Source organism: Gossypium hirsutum, chromosome D11, assembly GCF_007990345.1.
Source record: "Gossypium hirsutum isolate 1008001.06 chromosome D11, Gossypium_hirsutum_v2.1, whole genome shotgun sequence".
NCBI classification, from domain to species: Eukaryota; Viridiplantae; Streptophyta; class Magnoliopsida; order Malvales; family Malvaceae; genus Gossypium; species Gossypium hirsutum.
Genome location: NC_053447.1, coordinates 70,235,726 through 70,263,621, shown reverse-complemented (window position 1 = coordinate 70,263,621; position 27,896 = coordinate 70,235,726). Strand labels below are relative to the sequence as shown.

At 32.5% G+C, this 27,896-nt stretch overlaps 3 protein-coding genes across 3 annotated transcripts; all 3 read left to right on the top strand.

The window, feature by feature from the left end:
* Positions 1–9,883: 9,883 nt before the first annotated feature.
* LOC121223300 (uncharacterized) lies at positions 9,884–11,297 on the top strand. Its single transcript, XM_041104465.1, has 3 exons — positions 9,884–11,026; positions 11,143–11,244; positions 11,292–11,297. Exons 1-3 carry the CDS (start codon positions 9,884–9,886, stop codon positions 11,295–11,297), a joined length of 1,251 nt encoding a protein of 416 aa, XP_040960399.1.
* LOC121223525 (uncharacterized) lies at positions 11,253–12,929 on the top strand. Its single transcript, XM_041105131.1, has 4 exons — positions 11,253–11,437; positions 11,543–11,679; positions 11,770–11,845; positions 11,940–12,929. The coding sequence occupies exons 1-4, from the start codon at positions 11,308–11,310 to the stop codon at positions 12,410–12,412; spliced, it is 816 nt and encodes a 271-aa protein (XP_040961065.1). The 5' UTR covers positions 11,253–11,307; the 3' UTR covers positions 12,413–12,929.
* Positions 12,930–15,710: 2,781 nt separating this feature from the next.
* Positions 15,711–25,389, top strand: LOC107925790 (uncharacterized). Its single transcript, XM_016856511.2, has 12 exons — positions 15,711–16,019; positions 16,122–16,437; positions 16,547–16,827; positions 17,257–18,090; positions 18,228–18,734; positions 19,878–19,939; positions 20,051–20,274; positions 20,474–20,580; positions 21,254–22,087; positions 22,224–22,730; positions 23,665–24,372; positions 24,865–25,389. Exons 1-12 carry the CDS (start codon positions 15,711–15,713, stop codon positions 25,387–25,389), a joined length of 5,214 nt encoding a protein of 1,737 aa, XP_016712000.2.
* Positions 25,390–27,896: the final 2,507 nt, after the last annotated feature.

The window sequence follows — 27,896 nt, the reverse complement described above, 5'->3', positions numbered from 1 at the left end:
CTTTATTAAATTTTGGGTAAACTACATAGTTGGTTACCCAATTTTAATAAGTTTTCATTTTGGTCATCAAAATAAAAAAATGTATTTTAGCCAATATCGTTATGAATTGTTTTTATTTTGGTCATTTTTTGTTAATTCAATGTTATTGTACACCCATTTTAGTCATCCAACTTTAATAAATTTTTAATTTAGTAATCTGTATTATCTTTTTAATTTTTTTAAAATTAATTTTAATTTTTCAGTAAGAGAAAAACCTAAGTTTTAAAGGGAAAAACTTGGATTTTCACATGAAAAATCATTTTATCTTTTCAATTTATTTTTCTTTTTTCTATTTTTAAAATTAGTATTAGAATTAATTTTATTTTTACATTTTCATATGGGGAAACTGTAAAACATGATTTTTTTTCATTTCTTTTTTAGAATTAAATTATATATAAAATTTATCTTAAAAGAAAAGAATATGATGAAGGGTTTCCTGTACAAGTGATATATCAGTTTTTTTTTAATTTAAAAATAAAACAATCCAACTCATGAAATATTGAATCTTTAAAAAGATTCTCTTGCTCGCTGCAAAAAACTAAAGCAAAACTCTTATTAATTAATCCAAAATATCTTTTATGGTTTATTTGCAACATAAGAATTTCCGATCTTTATCATCGTCCAACATCGCTTATCGCTCCTCACTTTATTGCCCCGGCACCACAAGAATATCCTTGTAGTAAAGAACTTAATTAGAATATTTCAAACTTTAGGTACTAATTTTAAATTTGAACAATAATTTAGAGAATTGATCTAAATCAGTGCCAATGCAGTACCCTTCATTTTTGGAGCTGTAATTTCTAAAAAATGCCTATAAAATTGGAAATCAATCATCAAATTTTCAAAACTAATTCAAATCATGATATCATTTTCAAGTTTTGGGTTTTATTGAATCTTATAATACTAAGTAATTATAGCATTATGAACAAAATGAAATAAAATTTAACGATAAAATATTATATCTAATTTATATTTTGGGTATAAAAACCGAACTTTGTTAAAAAGAAAAACAAAATTTGCTACTAAATAAGAGAAAGTGTTCCAGTTTCTGTTAAGGCATTGTTATACTTTGTTGCAATGGATTTTGGCGGTCATGATGATTGGTAGTTTTTATGGTGAGTGTTGGACAATGGCAAAGATTGAAGGTTCTTATGTTGCAAATAAACAAAAAAAATTGGACTAATTATAGATAGGTCCCTAACTTTAGTCAAAAGTAAAAAATGCCACATCAATAATCCATTAGTGGATTAACAAAATTTTTAACGGTAGTGACCGAGTGGAGTAATTATATTAATTAGAGTGACTAAATTGATAAAAAAATTAGAGTGACTAAAATAAAAACAATATTATTTTAGATTGACCTATAGCATAATTTATCTTGCCTTATTAAAATAAAACCAACAACATACAATCTAAGGCTTAGGGAAAAAGAAAAGAAAAATTAAGTATGGTTGATTTTATTTCAATAAAATAAAATAAATACAAAATTTAAAATTTAAAACCATTTATTTTATCTATTAATTAAGATAATTTTGGTTCTCATTTTCATTTTAAAAGTTGTACGTCGCAACCATGCTAAATAAATCAAAGTCATGGGTGACTTGTGGTTGACAAAATAATGGAGTTTCCTCATCAATTTTTGTCTCATCTCTCCATTATCAAATTTTAGGATATTTACACATTCCTCTACTGCCTACCCAAAACCCACATCGCTTTTCTCCTCTACTTTCTTATCTTAGCTACGTTTACTCCCTTTTTTTTCCTGATCGACAAAATCAACCCTTTCCGGTACTTCAATCTTTGCTTTCTTATTATACAATCCACACGGCAATCTTCAAGCTTGCTTGGAGTTTGTGACTACTGTTTCCATTTTCTTCACAATTTCATACCTCCATTGCTTTTTTTTTTTTGAGAGCTGGGAATCTGTCTAAAGCCTGATCTCATCTCATCATCCTTGTTTCCTTCTTATTTGAATCTGTTTCTTCTCTGTTATTCTATCACTTACGCTTTGCTTGAGTACTTTTGAACGCCCTCTTTTCAATGGAGATTACTATGGGCAGTGCTAGCAACCTTGTTACCGGTGTTCTCGGATACCTGTTCCAAAAAATCAAACGTAATTTCAGCTCTGTTTGCCACCATAGAACAATAGTCTTCGATTTCGAGAAGAAAGTTGAGATGTTGAAAGACAAAAGAGATAGGATACTGCTTGACATTGATGCTGCTGAAAAGAACGGCGAGACTATATACCCCAACGGTAACCGTTGGCTGTTGAAAGTCGACAACATGATCAATTTAGAGGTGAGCTTAGTGAAGGGTCTTGAAGACGATGCAAAGAACAAGTGTTTCATAGGCTTGTGTCCTAATGTCAAGGCTCGCTATCAGCTTAGGAAGAAAACAGAAGACGGCGCCAGCTCCGTTGATGAACTCCTCCAGCGAGGTAGATTTGACAAAGTATCATACCGGGATGTCCCGCAGCCCATACTGGTTGTACCAACAAAAGACTTTGAGGATTTTAATTCAAGAAAGCTGGAGTTTATCAAGATCATGGAGGCGGTGAAAGATCCTAATCTCAACATTATAGGGGTGTACGGAATGCCTGGTGTCGGCAAGACGACTCTTGTGAAAGAAGTTGTCAGACAAGTCAAAGAAGATAAGTTATTCGACTCTGTGGTTATGGCTGTTGTGACTCCTACTCCTGACATAAAAAATATTCAAGACCAAATTGCAGATACGTTGGGATTGACATTTAAGGAGCCGAGTATGAATGGAAGAGCAAGTCGGTTGTGCCAGAGGTTGAAGAAAGAGAAAAAGACTCTTGTTGTTTTAGATGATATTTGGACTAGATTAGACCTGATGGAAGTGGGAATTCCTTTAGGAGATGAGGATCAGGTATGCACCATACTGCTGACATCCAGAGATCGTAATGTTCTGACGAAGCATATGGATGCTAAAAAGAGTTTTCCAGTTAGGTAATATCATGAATTGAAGCCAAAGCATTACAAATTTCCTTGTCATGCTACATTATTTTATGTAGTACATTTTTAAAAGCACTTACATAATATAAGGGAGGAAGGCAGAAAAATTTTTCCGGGATCGAAATTAAATTGTAAGTTTGTTGATAGTAAAAATTCAATTTTCAAAAGATAAAATAAAAATTTTACTATTTTTAAGGGGTTTAAAGTGTAATTTTATCTTTACTAATTTAAATTTTTAAAAATTTTAAAAGACTTAAATGAAAAATTTTCCATTTTAAGGGGTTGCGCCCCTGTCAGCGCACTAGATACACCCCTGCCTAATACATTATTTTATATATAGTCCTTGTCATGGTTGGAAATATTAGGGAGAAAAACAGAAGATTTAGTGAATGGTGTTTCTTTATAAATTTTAGATAGGTTTCAATGTCTTTTTTTCTTGGTAATCAACATGGAATTAATCTATATATATTTTTTCATTTCATTTGGTACGTAATATAAAAATTAAATTTTGTTTGATTTCAAACAGAATCATCAATCCTACTCAAAAGGAATTATTAAGTAGGCTATTTTTACCAAATAAGTCATGATTTTGTTATTAGTGATAAGTAATAATAAATTTTTTTAAAAATGAAATGAAAAAAGCGGGGCTATTAGTATAAAAACATAAGATAAATGTGACTAATAAAATAGAATTAAAGCGCCCACCAAACATGAAAACTCTGCAAACCTTGTTTCCCGTTATTATCAAATATCAACCAACAAACTTTGAAATTTGCTTCAATTATTTATAAACTAAGAATACTGTTATTTTATTTGTATATTATATTAAAAAGTTATATAATAGTTAGTAGTTAATTAGTTAACAGAGGATTGGGTCATAATTCGATTGGCATGGACATTATTGCAAATGCAGAAGGATATTAATTCGAGTGCGCTAAAACGAATTATCCTCCTATTTATATATTAAGAGTAACTATGAGTAATTCTAAATGCTATATATAAAAAAATTACCTTGTAATTACTTTCCAACTACAGTTAAGAAAATATCTTTTTTATAAAATATAAGACTGTTTGAAATTTAATAGAAGATAAGAATGGAACGAGAGGAAATGAAATACTTCTCTCCAACAAACATCATTTTCTTTTCTTTTCCTTTTTGAGTGTGAATGCTTTTTCCTTTAGTTTTAAAATATTGATATATTTTAAATATAATTTTATTACTAAATTCTCTTTTGAATTAATCATTTAAATATTATTTATCATCAAAATTTTTAATCAATAATATGATAATTGAGATATAATTGTAGGATCAATTTATTAATAAAATAGTTAAATAATAGAAAATACGATATAATTTTCTAAATAATTTTTTAAATATATTTGTTATAAAAAACTCATTAATTAAATGAGAGGGATATACTCATGTCACGGGCCATGCAAAGGAACCTATAACTTATGCGCATATTTCGGACCCTTCTTGTTTTCTTGGGATTATTTGGCTCGTTAGGATTGACCCATCGCTTGGAAGAGACTCAAGACTCATCTACTTGAATCATGATTGAATAGAAACACTTCAGTAAATTGTATTTTATCAAGATAATTATTGTAAATCTTAAAGGATAAACATATATAAATTTTAAATCTCTTAAGACTCTTTTATTGTAGATGAAAACTAATCTTAATAATTAATGTAATTTAATATATCATTGGATATGGGGAAACTCAACTACAAATAGAGGTCTCCCCCTTCTTTTGTGATCACTTCATTCTTTCTGAGTTAAAGAGTATATTGAGTATTTATTTTAAGCATATTGTGTGCATTACTTTCTTGTGGATTTGCAGTTCAATTGTTGCTCTTTTCGTTTCAAGTTGCTTTCGTTATATTTTTTCGATGTCTTAAAGAATTTCTAGGAAAATTCTCTATTTTGAGGCTTAAGCTGACTTAAACGGATTTAAAGTGAAGAAATTGTTTAAGATTGTGTGGTTTACTAAATTTAAATTTTAGCCCCGTGATACTTACACCACCATATATACCTTTTTCTACTATTAATATTTTAATAACATAATATTAAATTTATTGATATAATTGTATTTTACTATTTCTTTTATACTAAAACACATGAGAAGCTGATCATAATTAAATTTAAAACAAATATATGAAGTTTTTGCTAATCTTTGCTTGATTTAAAAGGTAGCAACTACGAAAATTTCTTTTTTATTTGTGTATTTTATCTAAAATATATGTAACAATTGAGTTCATATGTTGACTTGATAATTAAAAAATTTATTATTTGAGATATGATTTAAATATATGTAACAATTGCTTAAATGCAACATATAACGGTATTTTAAAGCTTCGGAAAAGTCACTCCGATAAATACAAACTAGTTGTCAAGCTCACCGGAGATAAGTTTGGAATGAGAGAAAATGAAATACTTCTCTCCAACGTTCTTCATTTTCTCTTCTTGTCCTTTTAATTAAGTTCCCACTACTATCTTTTTAATAATAAAATATACCAATAGGATAACACTATTTGAAACTTTAAAAGAGAATGGCAAGTGGTATTAATTTTCTCTTACCACTACAGTACAAATAAAAATTTTATTTCACTTTTAACCAAAATGTAAAATAAAAAGAATTCAAATGGCATAAAAAAAAGATGGCTACAACAGAGTAGAAATCAATCTAAATACTATATCTCACAAACAAGCTTTAACCAAGACACAATCAATCTGTAATAAATCACTTAAGCAAGATGATTTTGTGAGAAGAAAAAGAAAAAGATAACTATGAGAAGCGGGTGTAAAATGACTTTGGGAAAACTGAAGGGTAAATTGATGATAGTCATGGAAATTGATGTCTTATTTTAACTTCCCATGTGAAAGTCATCGGTTGTTGTGCTTGAATATTGCAGATTCCTCATCTCCATTACTTATATCTTAGCTACTGCCTACCCAAAACCCACAACTGTTTCCTCCTCTATTTTCCCATCTTAGCTACCTTCAGTCCACAAAATAAACCCTTTCCAATACTTCACTCTTTGTCTTTTGCTCCCGTCTCATCATCTTCTGCTTCGCATTAGCTTGGTGTTCGTAACAACAGTTCCCTTATTATTATTTGAATCTGTTCCCCTCTTCTATTCTATCACTTACACTTTTTGCTTGACTTTTGAATCTACCTTTCCCCAGAAAAACATGGAAGTCATTACGGGCACCGCTAGCAACCTCGTTGCCGGAGTTGTGGGATACGTCTTCCAAAAAATTAGACGTAATTTCAGCTATGTTTGCCGCTATAGAAGAATCGTTTCGGGTTTCGAGAAGAAAGTCGAGACGTTGAAAGACAAAAGAGACAGAGTGCTGCTAGATGTTGATGCTGCTCGAAAGAACGACGAGAATATATACCCCGAAGTCAACAGTTGGCTGGCGAAAGCCGACAAAATGATCGATTTAGAGTTGAAGGAAGTGAAGGGTCTTGAAGACGAAGCAAAGAACAAGTGTTTCATCGGCTTGTGCCCTAATTTCAAGGCTCGCTATCAGCTTAGCAAAAAAGCAGAAGAAGATGCCGGTGCCGTTGATGAACTCCTCCGGCCATTCGGGCCTGACAAAGTATCATATCAGGATGTCCCGCAGCCCGTAGTGGTTGTGCCTCCCAAAGATTTTGATGACTTTGATTCAAGAAAATCGGTGTTTAACAAGATCATGGAGGCGGTGAAAGATCCTAATCTCAACATTATAGGGGTCTACGGAATGCCCGGTGTCGGCAAGACCACGCTTGTCAAAGAAGTTATTAGACAAGTCAAAGAAGATAAGCTATTCGACTCGGTGGTTATGGCTGTTGTGACTCATACTCCTGACATCAAGAAAATTCAAGACCAAATTGCAGATACGTTGGGACTGACATTTAAGAAGCAGAGTATGAGTGGAAGAGCAAGTCGGTTGTGCCAAAGGTTGAAGAAAGAGAAGAAGATTTTTGTTGTTTTAGATGACATTTGGGCAAAGTTAGACCTGATGGAAGTGGGGATTCCTTTCGGAGATGAGCATCAGGGATGCACCATGTTGCTGACGTCCAGAGATCTTAATGTTTTGTCCAAGGATATGGATGCTAAATTGAGGTATTCAATCGGGGTTTTAGAACATGAAGAAGCTTGGGAGTTCTTCAAGAAGATTGCAGGGGACGGTGTTGAAAGTTCTGACTTGTTACCTATAGCAACTGAGGTAGCTAAAAAATGTGGTGGTCTACCAATAGCCATAAGAACACTTGCAACGTCTTTGAGAAATGAACCTCCATTTGTATGGGAGGATGCTTTGAGACAACTAAACCGACCGTCATCGAGCCAGGGATTTAAATAGCGGACCGAAAGCGCTATAGCGGCTGTTATATAGCGGTAGCGGCGCCGTCCGAAACCGCAACGGCTGAAAATAACGGTGTGAAGCGGAGTCACACCGATAACGGTGGGTCGCGGCCGCAACTTAACGGATAACGGCCGGTCGCGGCAATAACGGGACGCTATTCCCGTTATATCCCGTTATAGTGAATTAAAAAAAATCCATCTCCCTCCTCTAAATAAAAATCAGCAGAAACAGTGAAACTTAATAAAACAAAAGGGAATATATTCCCCTGCAAAATCAGTGTTTTCAATCAAAAAAAAGTAAAAAGAAAGCAAACAAAAACTGAAACCAAATAAACAGCAAGCAAATAAGCAATCAAAATTCAAAACTCCTTTCTCATATTTCGGTCGCTAAACTGAAACCCAAACGGCAAACAAAGTAAACTGATCACTTCACATTCAGATTCAGAGACTGATAATCTTCAAGTAAGTACCTAAAACTTCGTCTTGTTGATTCTTGCTTATTTTTGCAGTAGATTCAGAGTTTTTTTGAGAGGATGATAGAATTTAGACTTTAGATCACAAAGTGAATCAATCCCTTACTAACCGTTGTAAGATCGAGAAAAATAAAATCAATCCAGCAACGAAGATGAAAACGAGCAAGAGAAGAGAGATCTTGGAAGCTGGAAAGTGGAAACTGGCGTTTGATTTCCCTCTTGACTCTTCTTCAGTTTTTCTTTCTGTTTCTGATATTTCTGACGTTTGATTTCCCTTTTTCTTTATTTTTTTCATTTTTAATGTATTTACTCCTAGCCAAAACCAAGGCACCGTTTAGGCTTCCAATATTTTCATGACAGGTCACTGTTTAATGGGTGTAAATTTGGCACTTTGACTAAAATTAATAGGCTGTAAAATTAATAGGCTGTAAGACTTGAAATTAGAATTCATTATAACTGTTAAACATATATATGTATATAATCATTTTTAAAATAAAACCAGTATATATTATTTAATGAGAATGATATCCTTACTATATTTATTAAAATTAATATAAAAAATGAGATTTAATTTGAATGATAAAATTGAGGATTTGAAAGTTTTTAAATATGATTATTGTTTGTATTTTTCTATATGTATTTTGGATTTAAATTGATTTTTTTTTGTATTTTGTATAAAATGTAAAAATACTTTTATATTTTAATATTTGCTACTTTGTAAAAAGGTTATGTTTTTTTAATTAATTTCCAATCAAGTTAGTGTTTAGTTGACTCTTGACATTAACTTATCGACAATTAAGTATAATATAAATATTTATATTCTATTTGTTTAATTTTTATTGATATAAATTTTAACATATTAATAATTTATGAAATTAAATTTTTACGTACACATATGGAGTTTTAATAATTTTCTTGTGTAATTATATACTATGCTAATGCAACCATAAAAAATCATCTATACTATAAATTAAGGAGTTGATTGAGTTGATGTAACCTAATAACCGAGACCAAACTCAATTAGAAAATTATTATCCATTCATTTTATAAAACAACAAATATTATTTTGAGGTATTTATATATTTTTATATTTGATAAATTTAGAAAAAAAATACATGCATATAAATGTAAATAATGACATTTGAAATCCAACATTAAAATCATCTTAACTTTATCATTTCATGCCCTTAATTTTCATAGCAATTTTTTTATAAATATATTACGTAAATGTTTTCACATGCTATTTCTATAAACTAGTAAGTATTTAAAGTGGAAAAGAGTGAATTCCACCTCTCACTCCCATCCTCTTTTAACTTGTTGAAGCAAAGTATATTTGGGTTGATTTATTAGAGTTTGGAGAGATTTTATAGAAAATGAAAATTGCATTGATAACAATCATATTATTATATTTTTTAATATGAAAGCTTCAATCTTATCAGGTTTATAATTTTACTTTATATGTTATTTTTTAATTAATATTGTAATTATAATTTATAATGATAATTAGTTATTATTTATTATTATTTTAAAATTTCATAACTTTCATAATTTATTATTTATTATTATGTATGAATTATGCAATAAATTTAAATTTTCCATGTTAATGATGTTTACTTTTTTTTGTATTATATTGTTGATAATATAAGTAATGAGTTGCTTATATTTCTAAATATAATTTTATGTTTCTTATATATAAATAAAAATAAAGCATGCCACCACGTGAAGAGTTCCCGACTAAAGGATTGGAGGGTGCACCAAGTAATGATATAGGTTGGCACTTTGGAACTCTAGTGCCAAATGCGAGAGGAAGTATCGTATGTAAACTTTGTGGTAAAGTTGTGAAAGGAGGAATAACACGATTTAAAGAGCACATTGCTCATAAAACCGGCAATGTTGCACCATGCCCTAATGTTACTGGTATGTGATACTTTATTATTATTATTAAATGTTATTGTAAATTTATCAATAAAGATTATATATAATTGATAATAATATAAAGTGTGAATTATTTTATTTTATTAACAGGTGTCATTAGAGAAAGTATGATGAATGTACTAAAAGAAAGCAACATAAAGAAAATAGACAAAAAGAGGAGAAAAGATGAATTCTTATCTCAATTAACAGAAGAGGAGGATGAGCATGAGGGATTCATTGATGAGGTTTCTGCTATAAGGCAAGAAACTCGAGAAAGTATCCAATCACAACACGAGTGGCATAGAAGGGAAGAATTCAGACGAAGTACTGGTGGTTGGGATAACATTTATGAAGAAGGGCGATCTTCTCATGGATCAGCTAGAGAACATAATCGAGAAAGAACAAGTAAATCTATTCCAGGTGAGTCTGAGTTTACCTTAAGGGGAGCTATACCTGAATTGGTTAGAAGCAAAAGTTCAAAGCAACCAAAGGTCAATGACTCTTTTTTAAAGAGTTTTCGAAGGAAGATAGGTGAAGCGGTATCTAAATTTATAATATATGAAAGACTTCCTTTTCAATTAGCAAGCTCTCCATGGTTGTATAACTTAATTCAAGTGGCAACAGAAGTTGGACAAGGTGTAAAGCTCCCAACACCTTATGAGGTTTCAGATGTGTATTTGGAGTCAGAGTATCAACGAGTTCATGATTGGGTAAATGTACTAAAGACTCATTGGAAAGAATTGGGTGCAACTCTAATGTGTGATGGTTGGACCAACAGTTTGAATCAAATGCACATCATTAATTTCCTTGTTTATTGCAGTAAAGGAACCATTTTTTGGAAATCGGTAGATGTCTCAAGTGTCCGTAGTAGAGATGCTGAATTCTACTACCGTTTGTTAGATTCAGTTGTAGAAGAAATTGGAGAAAATTACATTGTCCAAATAGTGACTGATAATGAGGCAGCAATGAAAGCTGCTGGAAAAAAGTTAATGTTGAAAAGACAACATCTATATTGGACCTCATGTGCAGCTCACTGTTTAGATTTATGCCTTGAAGATATTGGGAAAAAGCCCAGTGTAGCAAAAGTGTTAGATGAGGCAAAGAAAGTGACTTGCTTTATATACAATCACATTTGGACTGTTGATTTGATGAAGAAGTATACACAAGGGAAACAAATACTTCGACCCGCTCTTACTCGATTTGCAACTCATTTCATTCAACTTGAAGAGATAACAAGACAAAAGCAAGGTTTGAGAGAAATGTTTAATTCAAAGGTCAGTATTTTATAATTAGTTAATATAATTACTTAAATATAGTAACCTTTAGTGATTTTATTAGTTCCAAATAATTTAAATTATATTATTTTAAATTTTTTCTTATGAATATATAGGAATTTAAAGAATCAAAATGGGGAAAGCAAAAGTCAGGGCCTGCTTATGAAGCCAAAAAAATTGTTTTGGGAAAAGATTTTTGGAAAAAAGCCAATGACCTCGTAAAAGTTTATGAGCCCTTAGTAAGAGTATTGAGACTTGTGGATAGCGATGAAAAACCAACGATGGGCTTTATTTATGAGGCTGTTGATAGGGCTAAACGAGCAATTCAACAAAATTGTCGATATTTCACAGAGTATGAAAAGATTATTGACAATAGATGGAATTTTATGCATTCCGACTTGCATTCAGCTGGTAAGATAAAATATTTCATATAATTAAGAACTATTTTTATATTTTATTATTTTAAGCTTTAGATTATTATTATTATTTGATGATATTCTTATAAATTATACTTAGGTTATTTTCTCAACCCTCAATTTCAATTTGGGGTGGAGCATTCTGAGAATGTATTAATAGAAACATTAGAAGGTACACGATCAGTAATTGAAAGATTAGAACCTTCTATGGATACTCAAGTCAGAATGGTTAATCAGGTTAGATTCAACTACTATTATTTGTAACTTAGTTAAATAATTTGAAATAGAATTTTATTTTTATTTTTACTCTATCTTTTATTTATGCAGTTGTTATTATTTAGAGATAAACATGAGACATTCGGTACTCCACAAGCACAAAGAGCTTGGAAGCAAATGAATCCGGGTAAACAGTTAATTAAATTATTTAATTTAATTTATATTATTTAATTATATTGTACATTTTAAAGTTATTTTGAAATTTAAATAATATTATGCAGCTGAGTGGTGGATGATATATGGCACATGTGTTCCCGAATTACAAAAATTAGCAATTAAAGTGCTTAGTCAAACAACTTCAGCATCAAATTGCGAACGAAATTGGAGCACATTTAGTTATATTCACACCAAGGCAAGAAATAGGTTAAAGTATAAAAAACTTGAAAAACTAGTGTTTACCTATTATAATATGAGGCTTAAGATGAGGCATCAACAAAGAATGAGCACTGATGATATAAATGCTAGTTTTAATCCTATCAGCCTTGATTATATCTTTGAAGATGTTGATCCACTATCAGAATGGCTTCATGAGAAAGAGAATCCATTGTTAGATGGTGAAATGCCGGTGTGTTGCCTGTGGATACCTCTGATGATGAAATGGATGTTGATCAATCGCAACAACAAATTTTGTCTCATTCAAGTTCTAGTTCAACTCCAAGTCAGAGTGGCGATGGACCCGATGGTGGTGGTTTAAGTCCAATTGATGAGGATGACAGATATAGTGGTGATAGAGGTGAAATTAGGTCTTCTAGTCAGTATGGAGGAGAATATGGGGGTGGTACCACTGGTGGACATTTTCGTGACAGATCAGAGTTTGATGGAAATATGTTTCCTGAACCTAGGAGAGATAGAAGTGAACCTAGAGCTCCATCAAAGGGAAAAGGCAAGAAGCATACTTCTATAGGCTCTTCATCTGGTAGTGGTAGGAGATCGAGTTCTAGTAACCTTGGGTAGAGTGATTCATCTACTAGCACTCAAGGTTTTTATCCACCAGAACAACCTTCACATGGTTATCCACAACCATATGGTTATTATCCACCATTTCCTAATTATGGTGTGCCATACCAGCCTCAAATGTATCCTCCTCCACCTTTCATGTATCCTCCTCCTCAAATATATCCTCCATATCAATTGAATGAAAACCAAGGTGAAAATGTTGCTTTTTTTGGATATATTTTTGGACAAAGGCCAAGAGAATCAAGTCAAGAACGCTCCCAAGTGAAGGTGAAGGATTTGATCTTCCTCGTCATTCCACTAATTGGTGAAAACTAAATCGTGCCACTATCATTATTTGTAAGGTATGTTTTTTTAAAGAAATCCTTTGTTATTGTTCTTAATTTTGATGATATTAAAACATTTAAAATAATATATATCTTTAGATAAATGAATGAAGTATATTTTATGAAAAGATAATGAAAAATCGAAGCATGTTAAATTATATATGAAAGTAGAATGAGATGAGAATAAGTGGTAGGAAATAGGAATAATTAATGAGAATCTATTAATTAATTTATCTATTCCTTTTTTCCTTTTGCAGCGTATTTATATCTTCACTATCTTCAAAACTGTCAAGAAATATTGAAGACATCTCTCATGTATGAATTCTCAATTCTTTTATTTATAAAAACTTTCAAACTTATTAAATATGATAAATGTTTAATATTTCTTTTTTTTACTTTGTTATTAGTTAATATAACATTCTTAGAAAATTCGTAAATAAATATAAGAATAATTAATGATTATAAAAGTTGTGTTCTCATGTCATATTAATAAAGGTTCATAAGTGTTAGAAAACACTCTAAAAATCATTAAAAGTGACTTTTTATAATTATAATTATAATTACTATGTTTTATAGTAAGTTGTGCGAATTTGAAAAAAATTCACGACCGCGATACCCGCAGTGACCGCAATAGCGTCCGTTATGTCCGCGACCGCGACAAACGCGACGCGACCGAAAACGCGACCGCGACCGCAATTTAAATCCCTGCATCGAGCAACTTCATAGAAGTATCGGCAGCTGCATATTCAAGTATAGAGTGGAGTTATGATCGTTTACAAAGTGAGGAGCATAAACAGATTTTCTTACTTTGCAGTCTAATGGGTCATAATGTTATCATTGAAGGGTTGGTTGTGTTTGCAATGGGGTTAGGGCTATTTCGTGGTGTCAACACAGTTGAAGAAACACGAAACAGACTGTTGACAGTGGTGAGTCATCTCAAAGCTTCTTGTTTGTTACTTGATGGTTATAACAATCTACATGTTGATATGCATGATCTTATATGCGATGTAGCCATGTCAATTGCTGCCAACCACGTGTTTGTTTTAAGAGACGAAGATGTTTTGAATGATTGGCCAGATGACGAAACGATGAAAGAGTGTGACAAAATACTTTTGAATCGTCCTAGTATCAACAAGCTTCCTGATCAGTTGAAATGCCCCAAACTTACTTTTTTAGGTATGTTTATCAAGGATCCTTTGATGAAAATACCAGAAAACTTTTTTAAGGAAATGAAAAATCTCCGAGTCCTAATTTTGTCTGACATGAATTTATCATCCTTGCCTTCATCAATTTCCTTGCTACCAAACCTTCGAACATTATGCTTGGTTAAATGTGCGTTGGGAGACATTGCCCTTATCGGAGAGCTCAAGAATCTGGAAATTCTTTGCTTTAACGGTTCCGATATTGAAATGCTACCGGAGGAAATAGGACAACTGACTAAGCTAAAGTGGTTAGATTTAGCTAATTGTTCCAAACTCAAAAGAATCCCACCTGGTGTCTTGTGCAAATTGTCTAGATTAGAAGAACTGTATGTGGATGGCTGTTTTGTTGGATGGGGAGCAGAGGGAAACTTCAGTCAGGAAAGCAATTGTAGTGTTGCCGAGTTAAATGCTCTGTCATGTTTAACTACTTTAGAAATTCATTTCCCTAATGCCAATATTATTCCCAAAGGCTTCTCCTTTGAAAAGTTGCGAAGATACATTATTTTCATCGGAGAAGTATCGGATTGGGGTTGGGTTCGTGAATACTCCAGAACACTAAAGCTTAGCCTACAGACAAGCATTAGCTTTCTTAAAAATGGAGTCAAAGTTTTATTGAAGAAAGCTGAAAATTTATATATAGATGAAGTGAAAGGTGTGGAGATTTTGCTACATGAATCAGAAGTTGGGGATTATTTTCAACAGTTGAAGAATCTGCATATCCAGAATGGTGCAATGATCCAATATATCCTTAAAGATAATGGCGATGTTCACAAAATTGAATTTCAACTAGAGACTTTGACACTCCAGGACCTACCAAAGCTCATTAGCTTTTGCTCTGAAAATGAAGGTTCCACTTCCATATCTCCACAGGGAACAACCCTTTTTAACCAAAAGGTATGTGATATTTTTTTCTACTTTCTTTTTAACCAAAGCTCATTAGCTTTTGCTCTCTTTATTTCACGTCTCTAAGCTCTGATTCAAAAAAATATTAAAAAAAATGAAAATATTAAAATTTTAACAAATTAAAAAAATTCATAAATTTTTTTAAAAATTTATCCACGTGAGCAGTGGAATGCATGCATACTTCTCAGTGAACTGTCACCTAAATGTTATTCAATTGTTAATAGTTGAGTTCAAGTTTTTCTTTCAAAACAAAACAACCTAACTGAAACTTAAAGATTTGGAGTAAATTTGATGAATAAGAAAAACTAATAATAAAATGGCTAAACATTAGTGCTGAATTTATCTTTATATATATACCATAAAAGAAAAAGAACATTTGGTCACTCATTCACAACCTTTGAAAAAAAAAATCAAACTTAATAAGAATAGATTTGCTAACTAAACAAGTACATATGTGCAGACACTGTTTCCAAAGTTGAAGGATTTGGTACTATGCTCAATTAGCATTGAAAGAATATGGCTTCCCCAAGCGTTTTGTTCAACTCCAAATTTGACAAAACTGATTATTAAGGATTGCACCAACATAAAATACGTCTTATCCGACTCCATGATTGAATATCTTCAACAGCTCGAATACTTAGAAATAAGTGAATGCAAGTGCATACAGGAGATAATATCAAAAGAGAATATAATCAAAGAAGCATTCAGAAATAGGTATCTAATATGCTTCCCTCGATTAAACACCCTCAAATTGAAAAGACTTCAAAAACTCATCGGATTTTGCCATGATGAGTATAATGTTGAATTCCCAACCTTGAAGATTCTTAAGATAGAAAGCTGTCCAAAATTGAAGGGATTCATCCACAATTCTAAGAGTAAAGAAATCCCTGTAGATGCAGCCTTTTTCAACAATAAGGTACTATTCTCAACGCAATGACTTTTTTTCGTTCCTTTTCTTCTGTTGTTATATTTAAATCATTTAATCATTGCATTCACTGCCATTAATAATTGATTGTAGGTTGCTTTTCCTAACTTGGAAAAAATCAAAATCACCCATTTGAAGAACGCAAAGAGAATATGGCACAGCAAACTTCATACAAATTCCTTTTCTATGTTAAAAGAGTTGACTGTTAAGGAATGTGATGTGTTGTTGAACATCTTTCCACCTTTTCTTTTGGGGGTTTTCCAAAGATTGGAGAAATTAATAGTGATTGATTGTGCTTCATTAGAGGAAGTGTTTCAATTCCAAGTACAAGGGTTAGAAATTGAAGAAACATGTGGTAGGAAGTCAATTAAGAGAAGTGAATCTCATTCGCCTCCCAAGTTTGAAGCATGTTTGGACCAAGTATCACAAAGGAAATATTTCATTTGAAAGTCTACAACAAGTACGCATTGAGGAATGTTGGAACTTGAAAACTTTGTTTCCATTTTCAATTGCCAAAGGTCTTCAGCAACTTGAAAGACTTTTTATTGAAAGTTGTGGGCTGGAGGAGATTGTTTCAAAGAATGATGAAGGATCAGACGAACAGGAAATTTGGTTTGCATTTAATCAGTTGTCCTTCCTTATGCTTTGGCATCTACCATACCTAACATGTTTCTACCCAGGAATACATAGAACAACTTGGTCTGCATTAAAGAAATTGAATATGGTTGGGTGTTGGAGGATAAGGATATTTGGGCATGAAGAATCCCAAATCCCAAATTCACTTTTCCTTATTGAAAAGGTATGAACTGTCGCACTTTTTTAGCAAATTTTTTAAATTGTATTTAAATCATTTAGTACATTTCAACTAATACATCCAATTATTCATTTGAAAATGTAAAAGAACTAAAATAATCATCAAATCCATATTTTTCCCTATCTAATCGATAATCTCTAACTGTTCTAATTTTTATTTTAGTAACAAATTCTTTGTAACTCTTTACCTAAATATAAATTCTATTGCATTTTTCATAAAATGGTCTAAAATGCATTTTCTTAATATAGAAATTAAAACTACAAATACATATCATTTCAAACTATTGATTTCATCGTTCATTTACGGGCTTATATTATGTGCTATAGCTATTCTTTTGTGTTATGTGTTTCTATTTAAATGAATTCTAAATCTAATACTCTACGGTACTCATTGTTCTTTCTTGTTGCTTCTTAGGTTATCCCCCAATTGGAGGAGGTTTCATTTACTGGTGATTGTATTAAGATGATAAGTGATGGCCAGTATGAGTCCGACTTATTTTGTAATATGAAATTTCTTCGGATTTCTTGCTATTCTGATGTATCAGTTGTTTTCCTCATTTCTTTTCTTAGAAGGTTTTACAATTTGGAAAGTCTTGAGCTATGTTCTTGCAGTTTCAAAGAGCTAGCTTCTTTCGAAAATGATGCATGTGAAGATCAAGACATGATCATCACGATTCCAAAAGTCAAGAAGTTGAGCTTGAATTTGGTTAACAACATAAGACATCTATGGAAGCAAGACTCCCCGCTTGGCCAAATTTGTGCGAGTCTCGAATGTCTTGAAGTTTGGAATTGTGGCAATTTGATTAATTTAGGATTAGATCTTTCATTTTCTGAAAATCTTACAACTTTAGATGTCTTCAAATGCCATGAGATGTTAGAGCTGATAACATCTTCCAAAGCCCGAAGTTTGGCGTGCCTTGTTACCATGAGGATAAGAGAATGTGAAAGGATGAGAGAAGTAGTTGCAAGCGACGGGGATGAAACATCACATGAGATTGTTTTCAGAGCGCTGAAATGTTTGGAACTTCATTGTTTACAAAGCCTCACGAGTTTTTGTTCAAGTAATTACGCCTTAAGGTTTCCTTCCTTGGAACAATTTACTTTGAACCAGTGTCCTAGAATGATGAACTTCAATCAAGGAGGGCTAGCCACACCAAAGCTGCAAAAAGTGCAGTTAACACAAACAGATTGGAGGGGACGTTGGGCTGGTGACCTTAATGCCACCGTGGAGCAATTACACCAAGAGCAGGTATTGATTTAAAAATTAATTGAAAGATATATATACATTTAATTATGATTTCTGCAATTTATTTTCACAATAGCATTGTATGGCCTTGTTAAATATGTTGGTATGAAAGTTTGATTTTTTTATATGTTGCTCCTTAGGTTGGATACCATGGTCTAAAGCGTTTGAAGTTGTCTGAGTTTCCGAAGCTGGTGGACATATGGAGTAGAAATCCTCAAGAAATGTTGGATTTTACAACTCTTGAATTTCTGGAGGTTTGTGATTCCAACAACTTGAGATACATTTTTAACCTCTCAATGGCTTTTGGCTTGGGGAAACTCCGGCAAATGGAAATCAAGAGATGCAGTAATTTAGAACAAGTCATCAAAGAAGAAGGTCCAATTACAATGGTTGAGGAAGCAATAATAGATGGTAGCAAGATCATTAGCATATTCCCTCGTCTACAATCCATTTTAGTGAGGTCTTGTCCAAATATAACAAGCTTTTACGTGGGAAGTAAAGGTCTTGAATGTCCTTCCTTGGTTGAAATTCAGGTAGCTGATTGTTCAAACATGACTACTTTTATTTCTACATTTGCAGGAGATGAAGATAAAAAAGATATAATTGATGTTGAAGTTGAAAAGGTTGCTACATTTTTCTCAGACAAGGTTAGGCTTATTTTATTGAATTAGTCTTCATTTATATATTTAATTTTCCTTTTATGTTGCTATAGTTCTTCAAGTCTCTTTCTTATCATATATGTATTATACCAATATGAGGTTACAAGAAAAAATATAAATAATCATGTTCATATTATAGTTTTTTGAACCATGACTCTCCAATTTAAGCACTTATTTACAATTTGAGTAAACTACTTTTATTTATTTTATTTATTTTTTAAATATAAATAGAGTTAATCATATTAATTGATCAAAATAGAGTAAAGATCAATATAAAATTACAAAAAATCAAATAATAATTTTGACATGAAAATAAATTCATTTAACAATATATATGAAATAAATAACTTGTAAGAATTTTATAATATTATTATTTAAATTATAATATATTAATAGTAATATTAATATTCAAACCATGAATTTTTGTATTATGCTAATAGTAAATATTTTAAAAATCAAATAATAGCAATATAACATATTCTAAACTAATTAAATATTTTTTAAAAAAATTACATTACTTTTCAATTTATTAATAATTGTTGAAGAAATTCATTCAATATTTTAAATAAAAATTAATGTTATAAAAAATATTATCAATTTTATATACAAATCTGACCCTTCTATCGCATAGGAATACAAACTAGTTATATATATATATACATATATCGCACGATTAGTCATGACTTTTGAGCTATGAAATTTACGAATATTATACGATAATTTAGTTATGAAGTTTTGAACTCAATTAAGTATATTGTGTGGGACCTTTGATTTTAAAAATAAAGTAAGTTTAATAACAGAATACAGATAAATATAATATTTTCAAATTTATGAATTTGTTAAAACCTTATTTAGTATTAAATTTAAATTCTTACCATGTTAATAAACTTGACAAAAGTTATTGTACTTTTTTCTTACAATTTATCTAGCAAATAAAATTCAAATCCAAAATTTCAATTTTATATTACCTATTCACTCGATTAGGTTTGAACTTTGACTTAGTTGAACTATTAAAATATTAAATATTATAAAGAAATTGAATACATGAGAATTAAAAATATAAGTTTAAAATTCTCTTTCGGTAATATTTACCTCTTCTAATAATTGTTTTCATTGGCATAAATAATGTAGGTTGTTTTTCCCAACTTGGAGAAACTCACAATCTCCCATTTGAGGAATGTGAAGAGGATGTGGTATAAGTAGCTTTGTTCAAAATCATTTTCTAATTTGAAAGAGTTGGAAGTGGAGCGTTGTGATTCATTGTTGAACATTTTCCCACATATTTTCTTTGGAGTTTTCCAAAGGTTGGAGAAATTAATAGTAACTGACTGTGCTTCACTAGAAGAAGTGTTCCAACTCCAACTCCAAATCCAAATGTTAGATATTGAAGAAGCATGCATCGTGACCAGTAAATTAAGACAAGTGGAACTCTTTCGCTTGCCAAAGTTGAAGCATGTATGGAACAAGGATCCCAATGAAAATATTTCTTTTGAAAATCTTCGAGAAGTAAATGTCCAAGAATGTTGGGGTTTGAAAACTCTGTTTCCATTTTCAAATGGCCAAAGATCTTCAGCAACTTGAGAGCCTTATTGTAGATAGTTGTGGGGTAGAAGAGATTGTTTCAAAGAATGTTGAAGGATCAGATCAACATGAAATTTTGTTTGAATTTAAACAGTTATCCTTCCTTGTACTCTGGGATTTATCAAACCTCGTATGTTTCTATCCAGGAATGCACAACATAATGTGCCCTATGTTAAAAAGGTTGACGACATCTTTGCCAATGAAGTCTACGGTGTCTGGGAATGTAGTGTCACAACTGTTGCCCATTGAAAAGGTACGTCTCTTCACCCTTCCGTTACAAATAATTTCATTTAAATAATGAATGTCCAAATCTAGCATAGCTTTATTTTAGGGATGAAAAGTTTGGGACCGAACTAATGAGTGTCGGGTGTAACAATACATTATATTGCATTTTTAAGAGAAGAATACATGTTTGAATTTAATTTAGAGACCATATTATTGGGAGGGTCAATTATAAATCCGTACATGAACCGTAAAACGAAAATAAAATTGGGACAGAGATAAAAATAAAATATTATTATAAATATTTTGGGAATAACAACAATTTTTTATCAACAATATGATAGCTAATAAGAATAAATTTGAGAGATTTCATTCATTTGAATACAGTGAAACTTAAATTCAAAGTTCCTAACACATCAACCTTTGTCATTGAAGTAATGCCACAGTTTAAATGTTAGTACAATATTTTTTTTAGCTATTTGTATGTTTTTAATCATAATAATATAATCTTATGGCATTTTTTTTCTTTTAATAATAGTAAACAACAAAATCAAGCATTGAAAAGTGAGAATTAATTAATGCATGTTTTTTAATTCATTGGTTCTTTTATTGGATTGTGTTTGTGTTTGTGTTAGAACTTCCTATTGCCCTGCAATTCAAAAACCAGTCAAATATATCATCATTTTTTGTTGTTGACTTCTCAGATAATCCCTCAACTGGAACACATTTCTCTTACTGCTGATGACATTGCAATGATCACCGATGGCCAGTTTGCGATTGACTTGTTTTCCCATATTAAAGTTCTTCAAATCACTGAATACATCAAAGATTCAGAAGTTGTTCCGTCCCATTTCTTCCAAAGATTTTCCAATTTACAAAAGCTTAAAATGGTTGGTTGCAATTTTAAAAAGTTTTCTCCCTATGAAGGTGATGTTGTTGAGGAGAGAAACGTGACAATGTTGCTCCCAAGAATTAACAAGTTGACATTGCAAGGCGTTGATAAGATGACACATCTATGGAAGCAAGGCTCTCCCTTCCATCACATTTGTGAAAATCTTGAAACTCTTAAAGTTTCCAAGTGTGTCAGCTTAATTAGTTTATCATGTGCTTCTTCATCTTTCCAAAATCTTACAACTTTGTATGTTTGGAACTGCGAAGAGATGGTAGAGCTAATTACATCTTCGAAAGCCCAATGTTTGGAGCAGCTTGTGACACTGAAGATAGGAGAATGTGAAATGATGAGAGAAGTAATTGCAAGCGACGGGGATGAAACGTCATACGAGATTGTTTTCAGAGAGCTGAAACGTTTGGAGCTTCATTGTTTACAAAGGCTCACGAGCTTTTGTTCAAGGAATTACACATTAAGATTTCCTTCCTTGGAACAAGTTACTTTGAGCCAGTGCCCTCGAATGAAGAACTTCAATCAAGGAGAGCTAACAACACCAAAGCTGCAAAAAGTGCAGTTAACACAAACAGATTTTAGGGGGCGTTGGGCTGGTGACCTTAATGCCACCGTGGAGCAATTATACCAAGAGCAGGTACTGATTTAAAAATTAATTGAAATATATATACACATTTAATTATGATTTGTGTAATTTATTTTCACAATAGCATTGTGGCCCTTGTTAAATATGTTGGTATGAAACTTGGACTTTTTTATATGTTGCTTCTTAGGTTGGATACCGTGGTCTAAAGCATTTGAAGTTATCAGAGTTTCCGGAGCTAGTAGGCATATGGAGTAGAAATCCTCAAGAAATGTTGGATTTTACAACTCTTGAATTCCTGGAGGTTTGTGATTCCAACAATTTAAGATACATTTTTAACCTCTCAATGGCCTTTAGCCTGGGGCAACTCCAGCAACTGGAAATCAAGAGATGTGGTAATTTGAAACAAGTCATTAATGAAGAGGTTCCAATTACAATGGTTAAGGAAGCAATAATAGATAGTAGCAAGATTACTAGCATATTGCCTCAGCTACGATATATTATAGTGGAGTCTTGTCCAGATATGACAAACTTTTACATGGGAAGTAAAGGTCTTGAATATCCATCCTTGGTTGAAATTAAAATAGTTGATTGTTCAAACATGACTACTTTTGTTTGCACATTTTCAAGAGATGAAGATGAGGAAGTGATAATTGGTGACGAAGCTGATAATGATACTGTAATTTTCTCCGACAAGGTTAGTTTTTCTTTTATAGAATCTTGATTTATATATTTAAGTCAGATGGCTAGTCATGACTCATGAGCCATATCTTTATTCCTCTCTAATGTCATCTACGGTCCACAGCAACTTGAAGAATGAAACAACAATAAAGCTAGGAATTAGAGAAGATATTTATCTATTTTCTTAAAGCAAAGGTTTTGTGTCTTTTATAATTTTAAATATTTTCTACTATTATTAAAACAATATATTTGAAATAATATTATTTTGTAGTAAACTTTGTCTTCAAATTATTGAAGAACAATTTTGAATAGTAAATTGAATTAAAAATTAAAAAATTTGTGGAAGAACTAATTAAATAAAAAAATTGAAATTATTCAAAACCATTTCCATTTCTTTTTCCTTTCTAAACCAACAAAACTACCTAGCATATTTGCATATATATTTAAATATATTTGAAAAAGCCTATCACTTTAATCGGTAACTTTAAAAAAAAATACATATCCCATTAATAAAAAAGTCTATTATGAATGCTACCCTTAGAAGGAGTTTATGGGTCATACATTATGCGCCCTTCTTGTATTTTGGATATATTATTTTATTTCAAAAATTTTTCTTATTATGTTTGAATTGTCAAATAATTAAATTCAAAATTTTGAATTAAGAAATAATTATAATAATTAAAAATGTATTATATAAAAATTAAATACATTAAATCATGTGCAATACATGTAATATTAAAAATTAGTGTGTATTTTGAGTAGTTACATTCAGAAAAGTCAACTGAATATAATTTTATATTAAATTCATTTAGGTTCTTCTTAGCTAGACTACCAATGATTCCAATTGTCTTAATTATATGATTTACCGATGCCTTCACCTAAGCACCGATGAGCTAACATTTTATATAATTTATTTCTAATTATAATTAGCTCTTTCTATCATTATGCAGGTTGCTTTTCCTAACTTGGAGAAAATCACAATCTCCCATTTGAGGAACGCAAAGAGAATATGGCACAGCAAACTTCATAATAATTCCTTTTCTATGCTAAAAGAGTTGACTGTTAAAAAATGTGATGTGTTGTTGAACATCTTTCCACCTTTTCTTTTGGGGGTTTTCCAAAGATTGGAGAAACTAATAGTGGTTGATTGTGCTTCACTAGAAGAAGTGTTTCAATTCCAAGTGCAAGGGTTAGATACTGAAGAATCGGATGTGGTAGCCAGTCAACTAAGAGAAGTGAATCTCGCTCGCCTACCAAGGTTGAAGCATGTTTGGACCAAGTATCACACAGGAAATATTTCATTTGAAAGTCTACAACAAGTATGCCTTCGGGATTGTTGGAACTTGAAAACTTTGTTTCCATTTTCAATTGCCAAAGGTCTTCAGCAACTTGAAAGACTTCATATTGAAAATTGTGGGCTGGAGGAGATTGTTTCAAAGAATGATGAAGGATCAGACGAACAGGAAATTTGGTTTGCATTTAATCAGTTGTCCTTCCTTATGCTTTGGCATCTACCATACCTAACATGTTTCTACCCAGGAATACATAGAACAACATGGTCTGCATTAAAGAAATTAGATATGGCTGGGTGTTGGAGGATTAAGATATTTGGGCATGAAGAATCCCAAATCCCAAATTCACTTTTCCTTATTGAAAAGGTATGAACTGTCACAATGTTTTAGCAAAATTTATAAATTGTATTTAAATCATTTAGTACATCTCAACTAATACATCCAATTATTCATTTGAAAATGTAGAAGAACTAAAATAATCATCAAATCCATATTTTTCCCTATCTAATCGATAATCTCTAACTGTTCTAATTTGAATACAGTGAAACTTAAATTCAAAGTTCCTAACACATCAACCTTTGTCATTGAAGTAATGCCACAGTTTAAATGTTAGTACAATGTTTGTTAGCTATTTGTATGTTTTTAATCATAATAATATAATCTTATGGCATTTTTTTTCTTTTAATAATAGTAAACAACAAAATCAAGCATTGAAAAGTGCAAAATTAATTAATGCATGTTTTTTAATTCATTGGTTCTTTTATTGGGTTGTGTTTGTGTTTGTGTTAGACCTTCCTATTGCTCTGGAATTAAAAAACTAGTCAAATATATCATCATTTTTTGTTGTTGACTTCTCAGATAATCCCTCAACTGGAACACATTTCTCTTACTGCTGATGACATTGCAATGATCACCAATGGCCAGTTTGCGATTGACTTGTTTTCCCATATTAAAGTTCTTCAAATCACTGAATACATCAAAGATTTAGAAGTTGCTCCGTTCCATTTCTTCCAAAGATTTTCCAATTTACAAGAGCTTAAAATGGTTGGTTGCAATTTTAAAGAGTTTTCTCCCTATGAAGGTGATGTTGTTGAGGAGAGAAACGTGACAATGTTGCTGCCAAGAATTAACAAGTTGACATTGCTAGGCGTTGATAAGATGACACATCTATGGAGGCAAGGCTCTCCCTTCCATCACATTTGTGCAAGTCTTGAAACTCTTGAAGTTTCCGAGTGTGTCAGCGTAATTAGTTTATCATGTGCTTCTTCATCTTTCCAAAATCTTACAACTTTGGATGTTTGGAACTGCGAAGAGATGGTAGAGCTAATTACATCTTCGAAAGCCCAATGTTTTGAGCAGCTTTGTTGGTGCAAGAGGCAATAACAGGCTGTTTTATGTCTTGCTTGTATAGCAAGCCTCGAGCCTTGGTGAAGAAACAAACTCGGAAGCAGAAAACAGAAAAATGAAGCTAGCTAGTGAATAACAAAAGAAGATTGAATGAAAATGAGCTGATATTTTTATTAACCCATCAACAAGGCATTAAGCCATTACATATATCAGTCAACAAGTAAAACAAACAAGTAATCACCTAATGACATACCTAACACCACTAAATTGCCTAGTAACTTGGTAAACTTGATTGAAAACATAAACTTCTACCTAAACTTGTCATTCAGCACCTAATTACATCAAAATACAGTTACCAACTTAGTTCAAAACAAACTAAAACACAAAATGTTCATTTGAGTAACCAAATGAAACAATGCAGTTTCGGTTTGCTGTTAAAGCACGATCCCTGCATGGCAACCTTGCATGGTCACCTTGGCTACTGCATGGGGGTTGACTTCAACTCTCCTCCTCAGCTTCTATGCAGCAGACTCCTAGTTGCTTCCTTAGGTTTACAAATCTCGATGCACCAAGTGATTTTGTGAAGATATCAGCGATCTGATCTTCTGAGCTGCAATGAATTAGCTTGATCTCTCGAGCTTGTTCCATTTCTCTTATCACATGGAGTTTAATGTTGAAATGTTTTGTCCTGCCATGGAAGACAGGGTTTTTAGCAATAGCAACTGCTGACTTGTTGTCACAATGTATCACAGTTGCATCATTCTGCTGTAGATTCAAATCACTCAAAATTTTTCTCAGCCACAAAGCTTGATTAACAGCATTGGCAGCTGCTACATACTCAGCTTCTGCTGTCGATTGAGCCACCATTGTTTGTTTTCTTGAGCTCCAACAAATCATAGCTGAGCCAAGTGTAAAAGCATAGCCAGAAGTGCTCTTCATGTCATCCTTTGAACCAGCCCAATCGCTATCAGTGTAGCCAATCAGTTTCAACTTTTCAGCCTTTCTAAACTGTATTCCATGGTTTAAGGTACCTTTGATGTATCTTAGCACCCTTTTCCCAGCCTTGTAATATTGCTGGCTACAGCAGTGCATGAAAGCAAACAGAATGTCAGGTCTTGTTGCTGTTAAATACAGCAAACAACCAACAAGGCTCCTATAAAATGATTCATTAACAGGCTCATGTTCTTCTTGGCTCGACAGTTTTATGCCAACTGCCATAGGTGTGCATGTTGGCTTGCAATTTTGCATTAAAAACTTGGATAAAACTTTCAAAGCAAACGCCTTTTGTCCCAAAAAGATTCCTTGATCAGCTTGTTGTATCTCTATTCCAAGGAAATAAGTCATCAACCCCAAATCTGACATCTCGAACATCTCCTTCATTTTTCTTTTGAAATCTTCTAACATAATCTTGTCTCCTCCTGTTACAAGGAGATCATCCACATAAAGAGACACAATAAGCTGTGTTTCTGCTTGATCCTTCTTAACATAAAGTGTTGGCTCACTAGCACTCCTTTCAAATCCCAAACTGACCAAGTATGAGTCAATTCGAGCATACCAGGCTCGAGGGGCCTGTTTTAGGCCATACAAGGCCTTTCTTAGCCTATACACCAAATGTTCCTTACCAGGCATTATAAAACCTGGGGGTTGCTCGATGTATATCTCCTCTTCTAGGAATCCATTGAGGAATGCAGACTTGACATCCATTTGGTGGATTGTCCACTGGTTCTGAGCAGCAACTGCAATCAGCAATCTGATTGTATCGAGTCTGGCTACTAGAGCAAATGTTTCCATGTAGTCCAGACCATACCTTTGACTGAAGCCCTTTACAACTAGCCTGGCCTTTAGCTTGTTTAAACTTCCATCCGCATTGTGCTTCACTCGATAGACCCATTTTACACCAATAGTCTTTCTGTTGGCAGGCTTTTCAACCAACTCCCATGTCTGATTCTTTACAATCATGTTGATTTCATCAACCATAGCCTGTTTCCAACCTTCATCAGCCTCAGCCTCTTCAAAACTGCTAGGTTCTGCTATTGCAACCTGTGCCCTTTCATAAATATCTTCTAGGGGCCTTGTGCCTCTCACAGGCACATCATCAACATCCATTTCAGGTCCTAGCTGCTCAAGTTCAGCTTGATTAGGCACTAGGTCTTCTGAAATTGCTTCTGGCTCATTTTTCTCCCAATTCCAGCAGGCTTTTTCATCAAAGATGACATCTCTGCTCACCTGGACTTTGTTTGTCAAGGGATCCAGAACCCTGTAGCCCTTTTTGACTGAGCTGTAGCCTACTAGAACACCTGGTTGAGCCCTTTTAGAGAGCTTGTCTCTCTTTGCTGCTGGTATTTGTGCATAACACAGGCAACCAAACACCTTTAGATGTGCCAAGGAAGGCTTGAAACTGAACCAAGCCTCGAAAGGTGTCTCGGATGCAAGAGCTTTGGTAGGAAGCCTGTTCTGAAGGTAAACAGCAGTGTTTACTGCCTCAGCCCACATGGTCTTGGGCAGTTTCTTTTCAAACAGGAGACATCTGGCCATATCCATCA